This window comes from Podarcis pityusensis (genome assembly GCF_964106645.2).
Source record: "Podarcis pityusensis genome assembly, chromosome: 1".
Classification (NCBI taxonomy): Eukaryota; Metazoa; Chordata; class Lepidosauria; order Squamata; family Lacertidae; genus Podarcis; species Podarcis pityusensis.
In genome coordinates this window covers 106,887,515-106,902,069 of record NC_138028.1, presented here as the reverse complement: position 1 = coordinate 106,902,069, position 14,555 = coordinate 106,887,515, and the positions used below count along the sequence as shown (strand labels likewise).

Genomic DNA, 14,555 nt, shown 5'->3' with positions numbered 1-14,555 from the left:
CTCCCTCGGCCTATAAAGTGAGATGAGTGCTGCAACCCTAGAGTCATACGCAACTGAACCTAATGGTCAGGGGTCCTTACTTTCAGGATACACGTACAGTCGTACCTTGATCTCAAACGCCTTGGCTCCCAAACAAATCGGCTCCTGAATGATCAAATCCTGGAATGTTCCAGTTTTCAAACATTATTTTGGAAGCCGAACGTCCAACAGGGCTTCCGCGGCTTCTGATTGGCTGCAGGAACTTCCTTCAGCCAATCAGAAGCTGCACTTTGGTTTCCAAATTTTTGAAAGTCTAATGGACTTCCGGAATGGATTCCGTTCGACTTCCAAGGTACAACTGTATTCTAATTGTCTTTTTTTTTTTTTTTTGTATATAGAAATAAAATGTCATCTATAGGAACCAAACCAAACCAAACCAAACCAAACCAAACCAAACCAAACCAGTTTGAGCTCACAAGGAAATGTAAGGCAACAGAATTTCACTAGAATATCACAACAACCACTTGTATTAAGTTACATTTGTTTTATTGTTTTTATCTTGATATTTAGTGATAGTTTTACACATATTTGTTTTTTCATTGGGTTTGTGTATTTTAGTCACGGTTTATATATAATTGGACTGGTTTGAGTTTTGTTTTGTTCTCTGGGATTTTTTTGAGCAAAAATTTTTTTGAGTAAAACGGCTTGGAAAACAGGACACTCAGTAAGCCGAAACACACTGGGAAACACCAACCAACCTTTTGTGCTGAAGTCATCCACCAGAATAACCTCTTTAATAAGCTGAGGAGGGGAGCGGTTGAGGACACTGTGAACAGAGCGCAAGAGGGTGGACCACACTTCGTCAACAAAGCATATGATGATGCTGGTGGTGGGAAGGTTGTTGTGGACAAGAAGATCTCTACATCTGTAGCGAACAGAAACAGGCATAAATGGCACTGAAGCAGTGCACACACATAGGTAAAAGCACATGCAAAAAAGAATGGAGGGTTGGCGTTTCTAACTTGCCACAAAACATTTTACCTCAAGATTGTCTCACCCTTTATATACTTGGTCGATCACTGTGCTCTGCAGAAGGGGGTCTCTTGCAGACTCTGCCTTACCACGAAGTCCATTCCATATGATATAGAAACAGGGCCTTTAGCGTGGTTGCACCTATCTTTTGGAATCCCCTCCTCCCATTCTGTAATAGACAGATGCTGCCTCTGCTGTCTTTTTGGAGCCTACTGACTGCCTTCCTCTTTCAACAAAGCCTTTATCACAGCCTGCATCTGCACTGGAACTATTTCCCACTGTTGTTATGTATGGAAATGTTTGTAATTGTTTTCTGCTTCTCTTATTTTACGGTCGTAACTTCTTTTTGATTGTGTATGGAGTATTTTTTTTTTTTAATTGTTTCAACCTGCCCTGGCAACCCATGATAAAATCCAAATAAATGCTAGTGATGTTTTCAACCAAAAGGAACGAAGGGAACCAAGGAACAAATTTCCATGTAGCACTATCATGCTGGTCAGCACCGACATCAGGGGTTGAGCAGGCAAGAAAGGAAGTGGTTGTACTTTCCTGTCAGGAGCTAACATCAATAAAAATAGACTATGTTAATGAGTCTCCTTTTAATGGAGAGGAACTTCATAAGATCCAGGGATTAGTTGCTATAATTCCTGATTTTTTGCCACTCAGGCAGATTCAATCAAAACATCACCACCATCACCTAGACCAGTGGTACCCAATTAGCTACCATATTTTTCACTCTATAAGACGCACTTTCCCCCTCCTAAAAAGTAAGGGGAAATGTGTGTGCATCTTATGGAGTGAATGCAGGCTGTGCAGCTTTCGCTGAAGCCAGGAGAGCAAGAGGGATCAGTGTGCACCGATCCCTCTTGCTCTTCTGGCTTCAGGGATAGCCGCCTGAAGCCTCCTGAGCGCAGCGGGAGCGCTCCCACTGTGCTTAGGAGGCTTCGCGTTGCTTTCGCTGAAGCCAGGAGTGCAAGAGGGATCGGTGCGCACTGATCCCTCTTGCTCTCCTGGCTTCGCTTCTCTGGAGAGGCGCTGCGCAGCTTTCCCTCTCTGCGCAGCGCCCCTTCAGTGAAGCGGGAGGAGAAATGGAAGGGGCTCTGCTTCTCCTGCCGCTTCGCTGAAGGGGCGCTGCGCAGACAGGGAGAGAAGTTTTTTTCTTGTTCTCCCCCTCTAAAACTAGGTGCGTCTTATGGTCGGGTGCGTCTTATAGAGCGAAAAATACGGTAAGTACTGCAGACCCCCTGTTTTTCAAAAGCCAAGCTATGTAGCCCCTAATGTTTGAAAAACTTGGTATCTCTGTAATAGCTCTTGTTATGTGAATGGTGTCACAGACGCCCTGTGTGGGTTATGCGGACCCCCCTGGGGGTCCACCAGCCACCAATTGGGAACCACTGATCTAGTCTACAGCCTGCGTTGCTGCTAGTCAGCTTCTGTGTTTAAGAGAGCACCTGCCAGCTCAGAACAAGCAGGGTGGCCAACCTAGTCTTGAAAAACCAAGACGCACAAATGATTTTTCCAGAGGAGTAACTTTTTTTTTTATGGCTTGGCAAGTGCAGTGTGTTATAATGAACTGGAAGTCAGGAGAAGTGAAAGAGCAGATGTCCTGTGGATTTTGCAGTATATGGAAGCCAGCTGTGGAGGGCGGCGTGTGTGTGAATCCCGTGGTATAAGCTAACAAACAGAAAAAGCATCCAGTGGCTATTTAAAGAGAAAACCAATGCATGGCTTGCCTGTACTCCTGACATCCATCTCGCTGTCTGATTGGCATTGCAACAGGCAACTGTTCATTATCCACCTGCACTGTGACAACTTATGGGTGACCAGCAAAAGCATGGTAGATAAAAAGCACAGGTGCAGAATAGGAGCAAATCTTCCTTCCTGTCGTCTAAAAAGCTGTGGAGTTGCATGTGGCAGGGTGGAGTAGCAGATACAATATCAGGACCGGGAAAATATGAGTACATATCCTTCCTTAACCATAGATCTCACTGGCCGACTTGGGGACTTTTGGGGTAATACTTCCTCTTAAGAGTTTTTGAGGGCTGGGTGGAGAAATGCAGTGTTTGAAATTAGCCAGGCGCCAGGCGCATTTTGTGCCTGACTGTTGACTGCTTGCGTCCAAGTGAAGATGCCTGGGTGCCAGGATGGCGCCTGACATCACCAGCTGGAGGTGCATGCCTGGGGAGTTTTGGATCTTGGCTGTTTTCTCACACCACATCCCATAGAATTCTATCAGTTATGTTTTATCTGCACCATCAGAATAAATTTCCGGAAGCGAAATGCTTTTTCTGTGCAGCCTGAGCAGGAGCAATGAAAAACATCATAGCTAATTGTTGTAGCTTGCCTTCACTTACTCCAGCCCACTGCCCTGCAGAATATTCTTACATTTTGAATGGTCCATGTCACCATTAAGAAAAAAAAGATGTAGGAGTCGACAAATATATATGTGGACTGTCCCTGGATAAAGTTCTCAAAGCTCTTAACCTAGCTCAAGGTTGTCATCTGAACTAGCCAGATGTTTAACTGATAATCTGTCAAAGACAGCCCATCCTTAAAAAAGAAAAAAAAAAGGACTTTAGAGCCTTCTTGGCTAAAAATGACAGCTAGACATTTTGTTTCTGGCACCTGCAACCTTGGTTTTAAGGAGCCATTTGGCACCTAGCTTGTGCATATGAGTTTCTAACACTGGAGAAATGGAATGATGTGATACACACACCTTGGAGGCGGAACAGTAAACGAACGGAAATAACAGCAATGTGTAAAACATGCAGCACAGATTTAAACACAAAAGAGCTCTTAGACCACCTCAAACACAGTCCCTGTTCTCCCAATGGCCAACCAGATGCCCACAGGAAGCTGACAGGTAGGACCTGAGCTCAGGAGCACTGTCCCCCTCCTGTGGTTTCCAGCGACCGCTTTTCAGAAAGATACTGTCTCTGACTGTGGCGGCAAAGCACAATGAACTGGACTAATCCTCTTTTAAAGCTGTCCAAGTTGGTCGCTATCACTGCCTCCTTGTGGGAGAGAGCCCTCTCCGGTTTAAGTGTGTGCTTCGCGAGGAAGCAATTTCTTCCTGGGAAGCTTCAAAATGGAACCTCTGTTAGGCCTAGGTACAATGGGCCAAGGGAAATGTAGTTCCCATAGCTCCTCACATGCCCAGGAGCCATGGGAACTACAAACCTATGGCCCCTTGAGTCTAGGATGTCAGTACTAGGGGACTGAAGGGAGCCCTTCTTCTGAATCTCTCCATTGCTGTCACAACCACTACAAGGATAGGAAATGGGAGGAGCAACTGGCAGCATTGCGAACTGGGCTGGACCTGAACTTTGGTTGGCTATGCAGGGAGGGTGAAAAACCACACACACAAAACAAATTTCCTAGTCTCGTCTAATTACTGTAGTTAAACTAACACTGGGGGCTCCTTAGAATGCAAGCTCAATACAGTTCAGTGGTACCTCTGGTTGCGAACGGGATCTGTTCCGGAGGCCCATTCGCAACCTGAAAAGAACACAACCCGCATCTGTGCGTCTGCAGGTCATGATTCGTCGCTTCTGCGCATGCGGTCATTTTGCGCGTCTGCGCATGCGGCGAAACCCGGAAGTAACCCTTTCTGGTACTTCCGGGTCGCCGCGGGATGCAACCTGAAAACGCGCAACCTGAAGCAAACGTATGACTGTATTCCGAAGTGATTTTCAGTTTGGAAACAGATACAAACAATCCTAGTTTTATTCCGGAAGAGGTGGAAAATAGATTTCTAGTGCACTCTAGTGGCTGCAGGCCGGATGTGTGAAATCCTATAAGAAATTACAGTTGTTTCTCCATGCTTCATAGAAGTAGGAATGTGAGAAGATATAAAACACGGAAACGTTAAGACTCCAGCAATAAGGAAAAACAGCTAAAATGCCTATTTAGCACCGATACTTCCTTAGCCGCTGTGTAGCCATTCGTCCTTGTTAATCATGATTAAATAAATACACTGTGGAACACTGCGGCCAAAGCAGGCTGCAGAGACTGGGAGCCGCAGGGCCAGTTAAGTTAAAACCTTGAAGTGGGCCAATTATTTTACTGGCAAAAAGGTTACTTTAAATGGAAAATGTAAAAAATGCAAAACAGAACATTGCAAGTGCTTCTGAGGGCATTCCCCAGGCACCCCTGCCATGTAAGGTTACATGGGTGGTGACTGGAGAGGGACTTCTCAGGTGTTGCAACCCAGCTAAGAAACGTTCTCCCTGGGGATGCTTCCTGGCAGCCCAATTCAATGCAAGGACTTTGACCACTGCATCCCCCTTTTCTCCTCCCTCTGTGTTTACTACAACTGGTTTTCGTTATTTCTGTTGTGTTTGTAGTCACTTTGAGACATTTCTAAGAGCAAAGCGACTAACTAGCAACCATAATAATACAGTGGTACCTCGGGTTACATATGCCTCGGGTTACACACGCTTCAGGTTACACACTCCGCTAACCCAGAAATAGTGCTTCAGGTTAAGAACTTTGCTTCAGGATAAGAACAGAAATCGGGCTCCGGCGGCGCAGCAGCAGTGGGAGGCATCATTAGTTAAAGTGGTGCTTCAGGTTAAGAACAGTTTCAGGTTAAGAACGGACCTCCGGAACGAATTAAGTACTTAACCAGAGGTACCACTGTATTTGCAAAACTTTTGTTGTTGTTGTTAGCTTGTCAAAATAAAAGCCTCTCCTTTCGCTCTACCTAAGCCAGCGAACGCTGATGTCTGCAAAGCAACAAGGTCTGAATGTAGCCCACTAGGCCTATATATCAAGAAGGAACAGAACAAAATCTGCAGATCTGAGGGGGCGATAAAAATTTCTCCCATTTCAATGAATTTGTCATTTCATTTCATGGCAGTAAAAAGGAGGAGGAGGCAAAGGGCTGGGTCAGGTCTGAGTCTTTCCTGCTTGAACAAAAGGCTGAGGGAAAAGCATTTCTCTCCATTCCTATTTGCAATTCATTGGTGGGCTTGATGTGGTGCCTTAAGGGGGGCCTTTGCTCCCTAAGCTCCAATATCTTCAAGGGGATCTTGAGAAGGCCACAACATCCTACCAAAGAACTTCTCACAGAGTCCATTCTCTCGATTGTTCCTTGAGAATGTTTTATGTGGTTGTTGTTCCCCCATATCCATATCTTTGCCTCCCTTGCCTCTGGGACGTTTTGTTTGGGGAGATGGCTGGAATTTCCAAGCAGCCCTCACAGCAAGGGAAGTTAGAAAAAGAGAAAGAGAGAGAGAGAGAGAGAGAGAGATGGTGGAAAAGACGCTGGAGAGCCACTGCCGTCAGACTAGAGAATCTTGGCTTGATGAACAAATGGCCTGACCTGGTATAAGGCAGGTACATTCACTGCTGGTGCTATGAGGTAGGTGCATGGAAGGTGAACCTGTAATATATGGTGCAAGCATCCCCTCCACTTACATGGGGGTTACGTCCCAGGCCCTCATGCACATAAGTGTACAGTGGTACCTCGGGTTACATACGCTTCAGGTTACATAAGCTTCAGGTTACAGACTCTGCTAACCCAGAAATAGTACCTCGGGTTAAGAACTTTGCTTCAGGATGAGAACAGAAATTGTGCTCCGGCGGCGCGGCAGCAGCGGGAGGCCCCATTAGCTAAAGTGGTGCTTCAGTTTAAGAACAGTTTCAGGTTAAGAACAGACCTCCGGAACGAATTAAGTACTTAACCCGAGGTACCACTGTAATTGCATAAAGTGGGAGAGCACCCTCTAAAAAGCCTCTAAATCCCTATTCCCCCCTACTCTCCAGGTCTCTCTCTAATCCAGACTAAAATAACTAGAGTTGAAGCTCTGGAGGCTGGAGGATATGCAGGAAAGTGTCTGTGGCAGCTGCTCCGCCACCCTGCGTATCAGCTGAGCAGGCGGGGAGGCTGAGCAGCCTAAAGAAAGCCTCACTGTGTTATACCAGGATTGTCCTTGCAGTAGAGGAGAGGTGGGGGTATCTACACCCCCGGGACAATTTCACCTGAGTGGCTAGGAAGGAGGGGAACAGGCGGGTGGGGGAAGAGGTAGCGGAATGAGACAGAGAAAAATACAAATAGAAAAGGAGGTGGCAGAAAGAAAGAGAGAGAGAGAGAGAGGGAGGTAGGGAGATAGAGAGAGAGAGAGAGAGAGGGAGGGAGAAAGAAAGAAAGAAAGAGGGCCGTAACAACTTTGGATTTGGACCTCACCTACCTGGCCCTGCCCCCGCCCCCAAACAAATTGCTCCTGAGGCAATGTAGCTCCTGGCTACATTCACACCATACATTTAAAACTCATTTCTCCCTCAAAGAATGCTGGGAACTGTAGTTTGTTAAGGGTGCTGGGAATAATAGCTGTCTCTGTATGTGTGAGGGGGTAACCTACAGTTCCCACGATTCCTGGGGGAGGGAGACAATATGTGCTTTAAATGTATGGTGTGTACACAGACCTCAACAGTAAAAGCGTTACCTCAAGCCCTCCACTAGGATAAAACAAACTCCCAGGGCATTTTAAATAATTTAAACGTGACAACAACAACAACAATAAGAAGAAGAAGAAGAAGAAGAAGAAGAGTGTGGTTTTTAAAAAAAAAAAAAACCCAACAACATCCACCACCCTAGGCAGATTTTAGAGGAAATACTTGTTTGCCAAAGCAAACTTTTCAGCATGTTCACAGTGGAGAAACTTGTTCAGCGTCAACGATACACTCACACAACTTCCTTGTCGACATACGCAGAGCAAACAAGTTGCTTTGCTTGATGTGAACGATGAAAGTTAAGGGTGTCCTGTATCAGTGGCTGACTGTTTGCTTGTTTGGAGTCTGCAACCGGCCTATCCCAGCCGATACACCCTGACACACTTTGGCAATTGATTGCCCTCATGGGCAGGAACGTTCGTTCTCCAAAGCCGATAAGCTAAAAAGGAAATCCTTGTGCTCCGTATTCAAAGCTGCAAAAAGAAACAGTCTCCCCGCCCCCCCTTGAGTGAACGAGTGCATCACTAACTGTTCTGCTAGCTTTGCGGTAACAGTGCAGGCTACCTTATCTGATGGACAACTTTCCAGTTTTCTGTGCATACTCCGATGCCTGAATTAACACTCCCACAACTGGGCTGGACATCTTGACCGAGAAAACTGCAGGCTCATTTCCGTAGACACCACTTCTACTTTGGACTCTGACACAGTGCCCTGAGTGCACACGCCCTGCAGATTTATGCTGTTGTGGGACTTTCGATTAAGAAAGAATAGGATAGCAGAACACCTTACTCCAGTGGCTCAGGCCACAATCCTATGGCCACTTAATGAGGTAATACTCAGGGCCGGACCAGGACATTTTGCTGCCTGAGGCAAAGGGTGAGTTGGCGTTCCCTCCTGCACAATTCCATATCGAGAAGCTGACAAGACTGGCCATCAAACCTCACTTCAGCTCTAAAAATGTGAGTCCTGAGGGCACCTGGCTAGTTTAGGGAGCGGCACAGAGCAGGCCATGTCCTGCTCTGCCCTCCCAGCTTCTACCGCCTGAGGCTGCCGCCTCACTCTGCCTAATGGTAGGACTGGCAACAACAGGCACATCTATTCATTGAAAACGTTTTACAAGCCACTTTATCTTATCAAAAAGCATTGTAATCAGCGCTAACGAAGCATGACAGATAAAGGGCAAGGAACTAGATCCGGTCAGCTGCCCGGATCCTTCTGTCCCCACCCGCCACATTTCACGTTGGCGGCCCCTCACCTGTAAAGCCACCTGGCATCAGAATGATTTTGCCCACGGGGTTTAAAATTAAAATTGGAAGAGGGGATTATGCCTCTCACGAAACTTTGTAGTGCTAACAATCCGCTGATCTTCGGAGCTTGCAGAGAACCCATACACAGCGTGGTGCAAGCACCAACCATCAGCCGATTGTCAAGTGTTCAAAGAGATGCGTGCCGTTTTATGAGAGTCCTGCTGGTCAGCTGATGGCCGGGGCTTGCAAAAAGCAATGCACGGGGCTCCGCAAACCCCTTTTGGGCCTAGACACACATCTGACGACATACACGGCCTCTGGGACAGCTCAGTTGTTAGAGCATGATATTCTTAATCTCAGGGTTGTGAGTTTGAGCCCTGTGTTGGGCAAAAGATTCCTGCACTGCAGAGGGTTGGGCTAAATGACCCTTGTGGTTTCTTTCAACTGTACAGTTCTATGAAGGGTAGGGCAGATGGGTGACTTAATTGAGAAAGCTCAGGGGGTGTTCATTAGGCCTGCGGGCTGGAGGTTCCTCAATGCTGCAATTGGCCAAAAATAAGATTGGGGAGCGGGGACACGGGTGGCGCTGTGGGTTAAACCACAGAGCCTAGGACTTGCCGATCAGAAGGTCAGCGGTTCGAATCCCCACAACGGGGTGAGCTCCCGTTGCTCAGTCCCTGCTCCTGCCAACCTAGCAGTTCGAAAGCATGTCAAAGTGCAAGTAGATAAATAGGTACCGCTCCGGCGGGAAGGTAAACGGCGTTTCCGTGCGCTGCTCTGGTTCGCCAGAAGCGGCTTCGTCATGCTGGCCACATGACCCGGAAGCTGTACACCGGCTCCCTCGGCCAATAAAGCGAGATGAGCACCGCAACCCCCGAGTCGGTCACGACTGGACCTAATGGTCAGGGGTCCCTTTACCTTTAAGATTAGGGAGCAGATCCTATTGGAATAAGTACGACTGGCTTCTGAGCAAAACTGCTTCGGATTGTGCTGCTTGAATTCAGTGCAAGGGATCACGCAAGATTCTTGAAGCTCAAGCATCTTCCCATTATTTCTCCCAGCCCTCATACACTTGAGCAGCGGCTGAGCCACGTCCCAATGTTTGAGTCCCTCCACATCGCCCTTCAAAAGAGTTGACTCTGTCTCCTCTTACAGCAATGCGCTGGATTTGCCTGGGAGAATTCCCCCACTTAACTCTTGAGAGTTTATAATAATGGCTCTCAGGCTGAACTACTGCGCAAACAGAAAATATTAGAACAATCCACAGCCTCTCTGGAAAATATACCTGCCCCCCCACCTCACTCTATACTGGGTGCAGCAATCAAGAAATGCAGAGAATCAGCCCACTCCCAGCATCAAATCCAGCAAGGAAAGCTCCCTCTTGAAGTGCTTCCTTTCCATCAGAGGAGCTTAACAGATATTTTGTATATTGCCAACACATGTCAGAATGATCCACAGTGGAAAAAAACTCATCTTCCAGGATGGAGTCCCAGTGTGATCAATGGTTAGAGCGATGGACCCTTTGGACCTCCAGATGGCATGGACTACAACTCCCATCATCCCTGACCACTGGACATGCTGGCTGGAGGTGATGGGAGTTGTAGTCCAACAGCAGCTCGCATGCAGAGGCTCCAAGGAAACCTGATGGAGCCCCTAACATGTACATAGCTGTTTGCGTGTTGGGGCTTTTTTTGCAACACACACTTGGTAGGAGGAGACATGATGCTGGAACTAAAAGAGCACCTCCACTCTGAATTAAACACTCCATTGGCCTGCATGTTCTTTTTGTTAATTTTCTTGGGTTACACAGAACACCTCAACAGACCCAAGAGCATCCTGTTCCAGACATTTCCTCAATTCTACTGCCACCTAGTGCCCAGGTTAGGTTAGCACTCAACCAAGCCAGGACCTGTTACAGTCATACCTTGGGTCGAAATAGCTTCAGGATGAGTATTTTTGGGTTGTGCTCCATGGCAACCAGGAAGTAAAGGAGCACGTTACTTCCAGGTTTCGCCGCTCGCGCATGCGTAGACACTCAAAATGACATCACACGCATGCGCTGAAGCGGCGAGACGTGACCCGTGCACATGCAGACGCTTGTTATGTTTGCTTCAGGATGCAAATGGGGCTCCGGAACGGATCCCATTCGCATCCAGAGATAGCACTGTATCTATATATACAATATAGGAAGAACCTATCACCGGACAGTTTATTAATCAAGCCACCGCTATAGAGAACAGCTACAATGCCATGAACTATGAAGCCAGGCAATGTAGTAATGAAACGTTTCATCCTATATACATCCTATAGGTACAGTGATTACCTATCAACAACACGGCCCTGATTTGGAGAGCTAGTGTGAGCCAGAAAACAGGGTTCATTGAGAACCTTAAAAAACTTTAGCTCGATTCTCAGCTTAACTGCAGGAAAAAGGTAGCATTATTCAGGGACACAGGGATTTGTTTACTATAAGTATATTATTATCATTTTTGCATGCGTGTGTAAGGCTGGATGTTAAAATTTAAGAAATGGTTATTATAAACACACATATTAAATTAAGGTGTTAATTTGGATTAATTAAGACTATATAGGATCCTTGTTTCCAGTTGATACTTTAAAGTGGGAGCAAGTCTTAAAACTGTGTACAATGGTACTTGGTTGTCGAACTTAATCCGTTCCATGAGTCCGTTCAACTCCCGGAACCATTCGAAAACCAAGGTGCAGCTTCTGATTGACTGCAGAAGCTTCCTGTACTCAATCGGAAGCCGCATCGGACGTATAGCTTCCAAAAAATGTTCACAAACTGGAACACTTACTTCCAGGTTTGTGGCATTTGGGAGCTGATATGTTTGGGAGCCAAGCCGTTTGACAGCCAAGGTACAAAGGCAGTACTTGCACCCAGTATATGAAAAGCATTGTTGTGGCTTCCCATAAAATGAATGGGGATGAGTTTCTTTTTACGCTAAATGTTAATGTTTCCATTGCTGCTCAAGATTTATTGGCAACTAACGCTAAGCAACTGGCATAAAATCCATTTGATCACTGGGCAATTCATGCCAGCCCAAGTCTAGACTTGTGCAAGGCAAGAAATTGGGTCTCTTACCCAACGGGCCTTGTGTCCTCGATGGCTCGGTCTAGTGGGATGAGGTCACTTAGGAAGACATTGAAGTTCCCCTCCTTCCACCTCCTTTTCGCCTCCTCTTCCTTCTCGCCTGGGACCACCGCCGGGCGCCCATATTGACCCAGCGCTTTGGGGTCCCTTGGGGCCAAGGTCCTATCAATGGTCAACACTTTGTGCAGCTTGGCCCTTTCTGTGAAATGGGTCCCATTGGTTTGCCTTGATTGGTCCTGATGGGCGGAACGGGCCCCATCGGCCTTCCCTAGCTCGGCCTTTCCAACTGGAATAACTTTTAGGGTCGCCGCCGCTCCCTTAACAGCGACCTCCTGGGTCGCCCCCGCCGCTCTCGGGCCCTCATGGATTTTGCCCGCAGCCACTCGCGCCTTTTCCCCGACGGCTCCACGTCCTCCGCCTTCGGGAGCCTGCGCGGCCGCGGAGACCACCCGCGCTCCCTCCTTGCTTATAAGCACCACTTGGTTAGGCAGGACGACTTTTGCACCGGCAATTCTGGCCGCCTCCTCCTCGGGCAGCTTTCCTGGACGTGGCGCACCCGGAGACTTCTGCGCTGCTTCCGAAGCGGCAGGCAAATCCAGGCCCCCGGGCCGCTTTGCAGGGACATTTGGCCCGCTCAGTAGCCCGGGGCTGCCCCGAGGTCCCTCAGATTTGCTTCCGTTGGTGGGCAATCCAGCCAAGGCGCCTTTCTCCCCTAATCCACCTTCGGGTATAAAAACCGCCGCCTCTCTCCCCCTGGATCCCATGCTTAACGGCCCGGGCCCTTTGGCGGCGACTTTGCTTCCGACGGCAAGAGGCGGCTTTGTGGGCGGCGGGCGAGGGGAGCCGGCCTCCGCGCTCGATTTCTTCTCCGCGGGGGCGGACGGAGCGTGGCTCCGGACGTCGACCGTCCAGTGCAGGCTGGGAGCTGCTGCCGCCGCTTGGGGGGTTGCGCGCCTCCATTGCGCGCCCGGCTTCCCCCTCTTCTTGCTCAGGCCGTCGCGTCCCTTCTCCTCGAGGCTCCTTGGCAGCGCCCCTGGCGGCGCCCGGGGCTCCTCTCCTCGTCGGGCGCCGTCGAGGCTCTTCTCCCGCCAGCCGCGCAGCCTCTCCCGCCGCACCATCTCCTCCTTGAGGACGCGGGTGTTGATCTCGCCGAAGGAGAGGCGCAGCGCTGCCATGTCGAAGAGCAGCCACACCACCGAGGCGGCGAAGATGAAGGCCAAGGCTCGCCCGCTGCCTCGGAAAAGCTTCCGGAGCTTGTTCATCTCGGCAGAGAGAAAAGTTCTCCTCGGGTCGCTCCGGGCACAGCCGGAGGCGCCTCCTGGGGCCCTCCTTCCCCGCTCGGGAGGCTTCCTAGGCCTGCTGCTCTAGCCGAGGCTGCCGCTCCCGGCTGCCCGCCCTGGGCATCTCGAACTAGGGGGAACCTCCGCCGCCGCCGCGCCGGCCGCCTGTTGCTCCCTGCCTGCGTGGCATCGTCTCTGGGGCTCGGCGCGCGCCTCGCAGCCACGCGGCATGGCCCGAGCGCCCCCGGGGCCACTTGCTTGTTGGTCTGCCCGCCCGCCTCGCCTCTTCGCCCGGACCCTTCCTCCTTCGGGCTCGGCGCACGCTGCCCTGGCTGGGATGGGAAGGAACCTTGCAGGCGGCTGCAGCAGATCAGCTGCTGGAGCAATTGCTCCCTTTCTCTCTTCCCGCCTCCCCCACCCCCTCTCCGCTCTCATTCCTCCTCTGTAACCCAACACCTTCCCGGAGCAGCAAACAACCTCCAGCTTTGCAAAGTTCCTGAGAGAGTGCCGCGTGGCTCCTTGGCTGCCGCCACTTCCCGACCTCGACCCGGTTGCGCCTTTGCAAACACTGGCAGCGAAGATCCGCTTTGTGGTTTGAAGCTGGAGATTCCTTCACGGAGTCACGGAGGAAATTCTCCCTTTCTGATTATTAGTATCGTGATTATTTATTAAATTTGTATTCTTTCCCTTCACCCGAAGATCCCAGGGCGGTTCGCCACAGAAAAATGCAAAATGAGAATACCAAGTACAATACATCATAAAACTAAAACAAACCAAGCCTTGCTTCCTCAAGAAAAGGGGTCATTTTTGGGACACTATGATAGCTTTTTGAAAAAATAGAGTTGCATGCAGTTCTGGGGTACAGTAAGGATATCCTTTCTCTATTCATTTTTAAGATAGGACTTTGCTGTGTCCATTGGCAGCCAGCTCTGCCAGCAATGGAACAAATGGTGTCCCTTGAGAAATAATTTGCTTCTGAGCATGTTAAAAAATCACCCCGCTCCCCACTGCTGAGAAATCGCAGCCAGTTGCCTGGAAGAGGGTCTTAAGATATACACACCACCCTTCAGAGATGTTTTGCATAAGGCAGGACTGAATAACTTGTTTTCAACCAAGCAGCTACATTTCCTCAAGAGGAAATTTCCGAGGTCTGTGTTCCAGTGCTGCGTGGGGCCAGGTGCAGCAGTGGGTGGAGTCAGGGTCAAAAAGTGGGTGGAGCAACAGGTGTGACTCAAGCATTGTACAGTAGGCTACATTCCACCCACGCAAAAGTCAAAGTATACCCACCCCCCCACACTATTTCTCTATCTTGCTCTATCCGGGCAAGAAAGAGGCACTATCACAATTCAAGGATGCTTTCCACCACTCAGGCAAAAGCACTTGAGAGTGTGGAGCAGGGTCTCTGAGGGCTGTGGCCCAGGAAAAGTCCTGATAGGCTTGGAAGTTTAA

The 14,555-nt window shown here is 49.0% G+C and overlaps 1 protein-coding gene across 1 annotated transcript in view; it reads right to left on the bottom strand.

The window, feature by feature from the left end:
• The window catches only part of GALNT5 (polypeptide N-acetylgalactosaminyltransferase 5), a 38,531-nt gene extending 24,758 nt beyond the window's left edge, over positions 1-13,773 (bottom strand). Inside the window, exons 1-2 of the mRNA XM_081006545.1 lie at positions 11,818-13,773; positions 738-904 (exon numbers count right to left, since the gene is read on the bottom strand). Of these exons, the coding sequence (XP_080862671.1) occupies positions 738-904; positions 11,818-13,088 (1,438 nt within the window). The 5' untranslated portion in view covers positions 13,089-13,773. The remainder of the gene's footprint in view (positions 1-737; positions 905-11,817) is intronic.
• Positions 13,774-14,555: the final 782 nt, after the last annotated feature.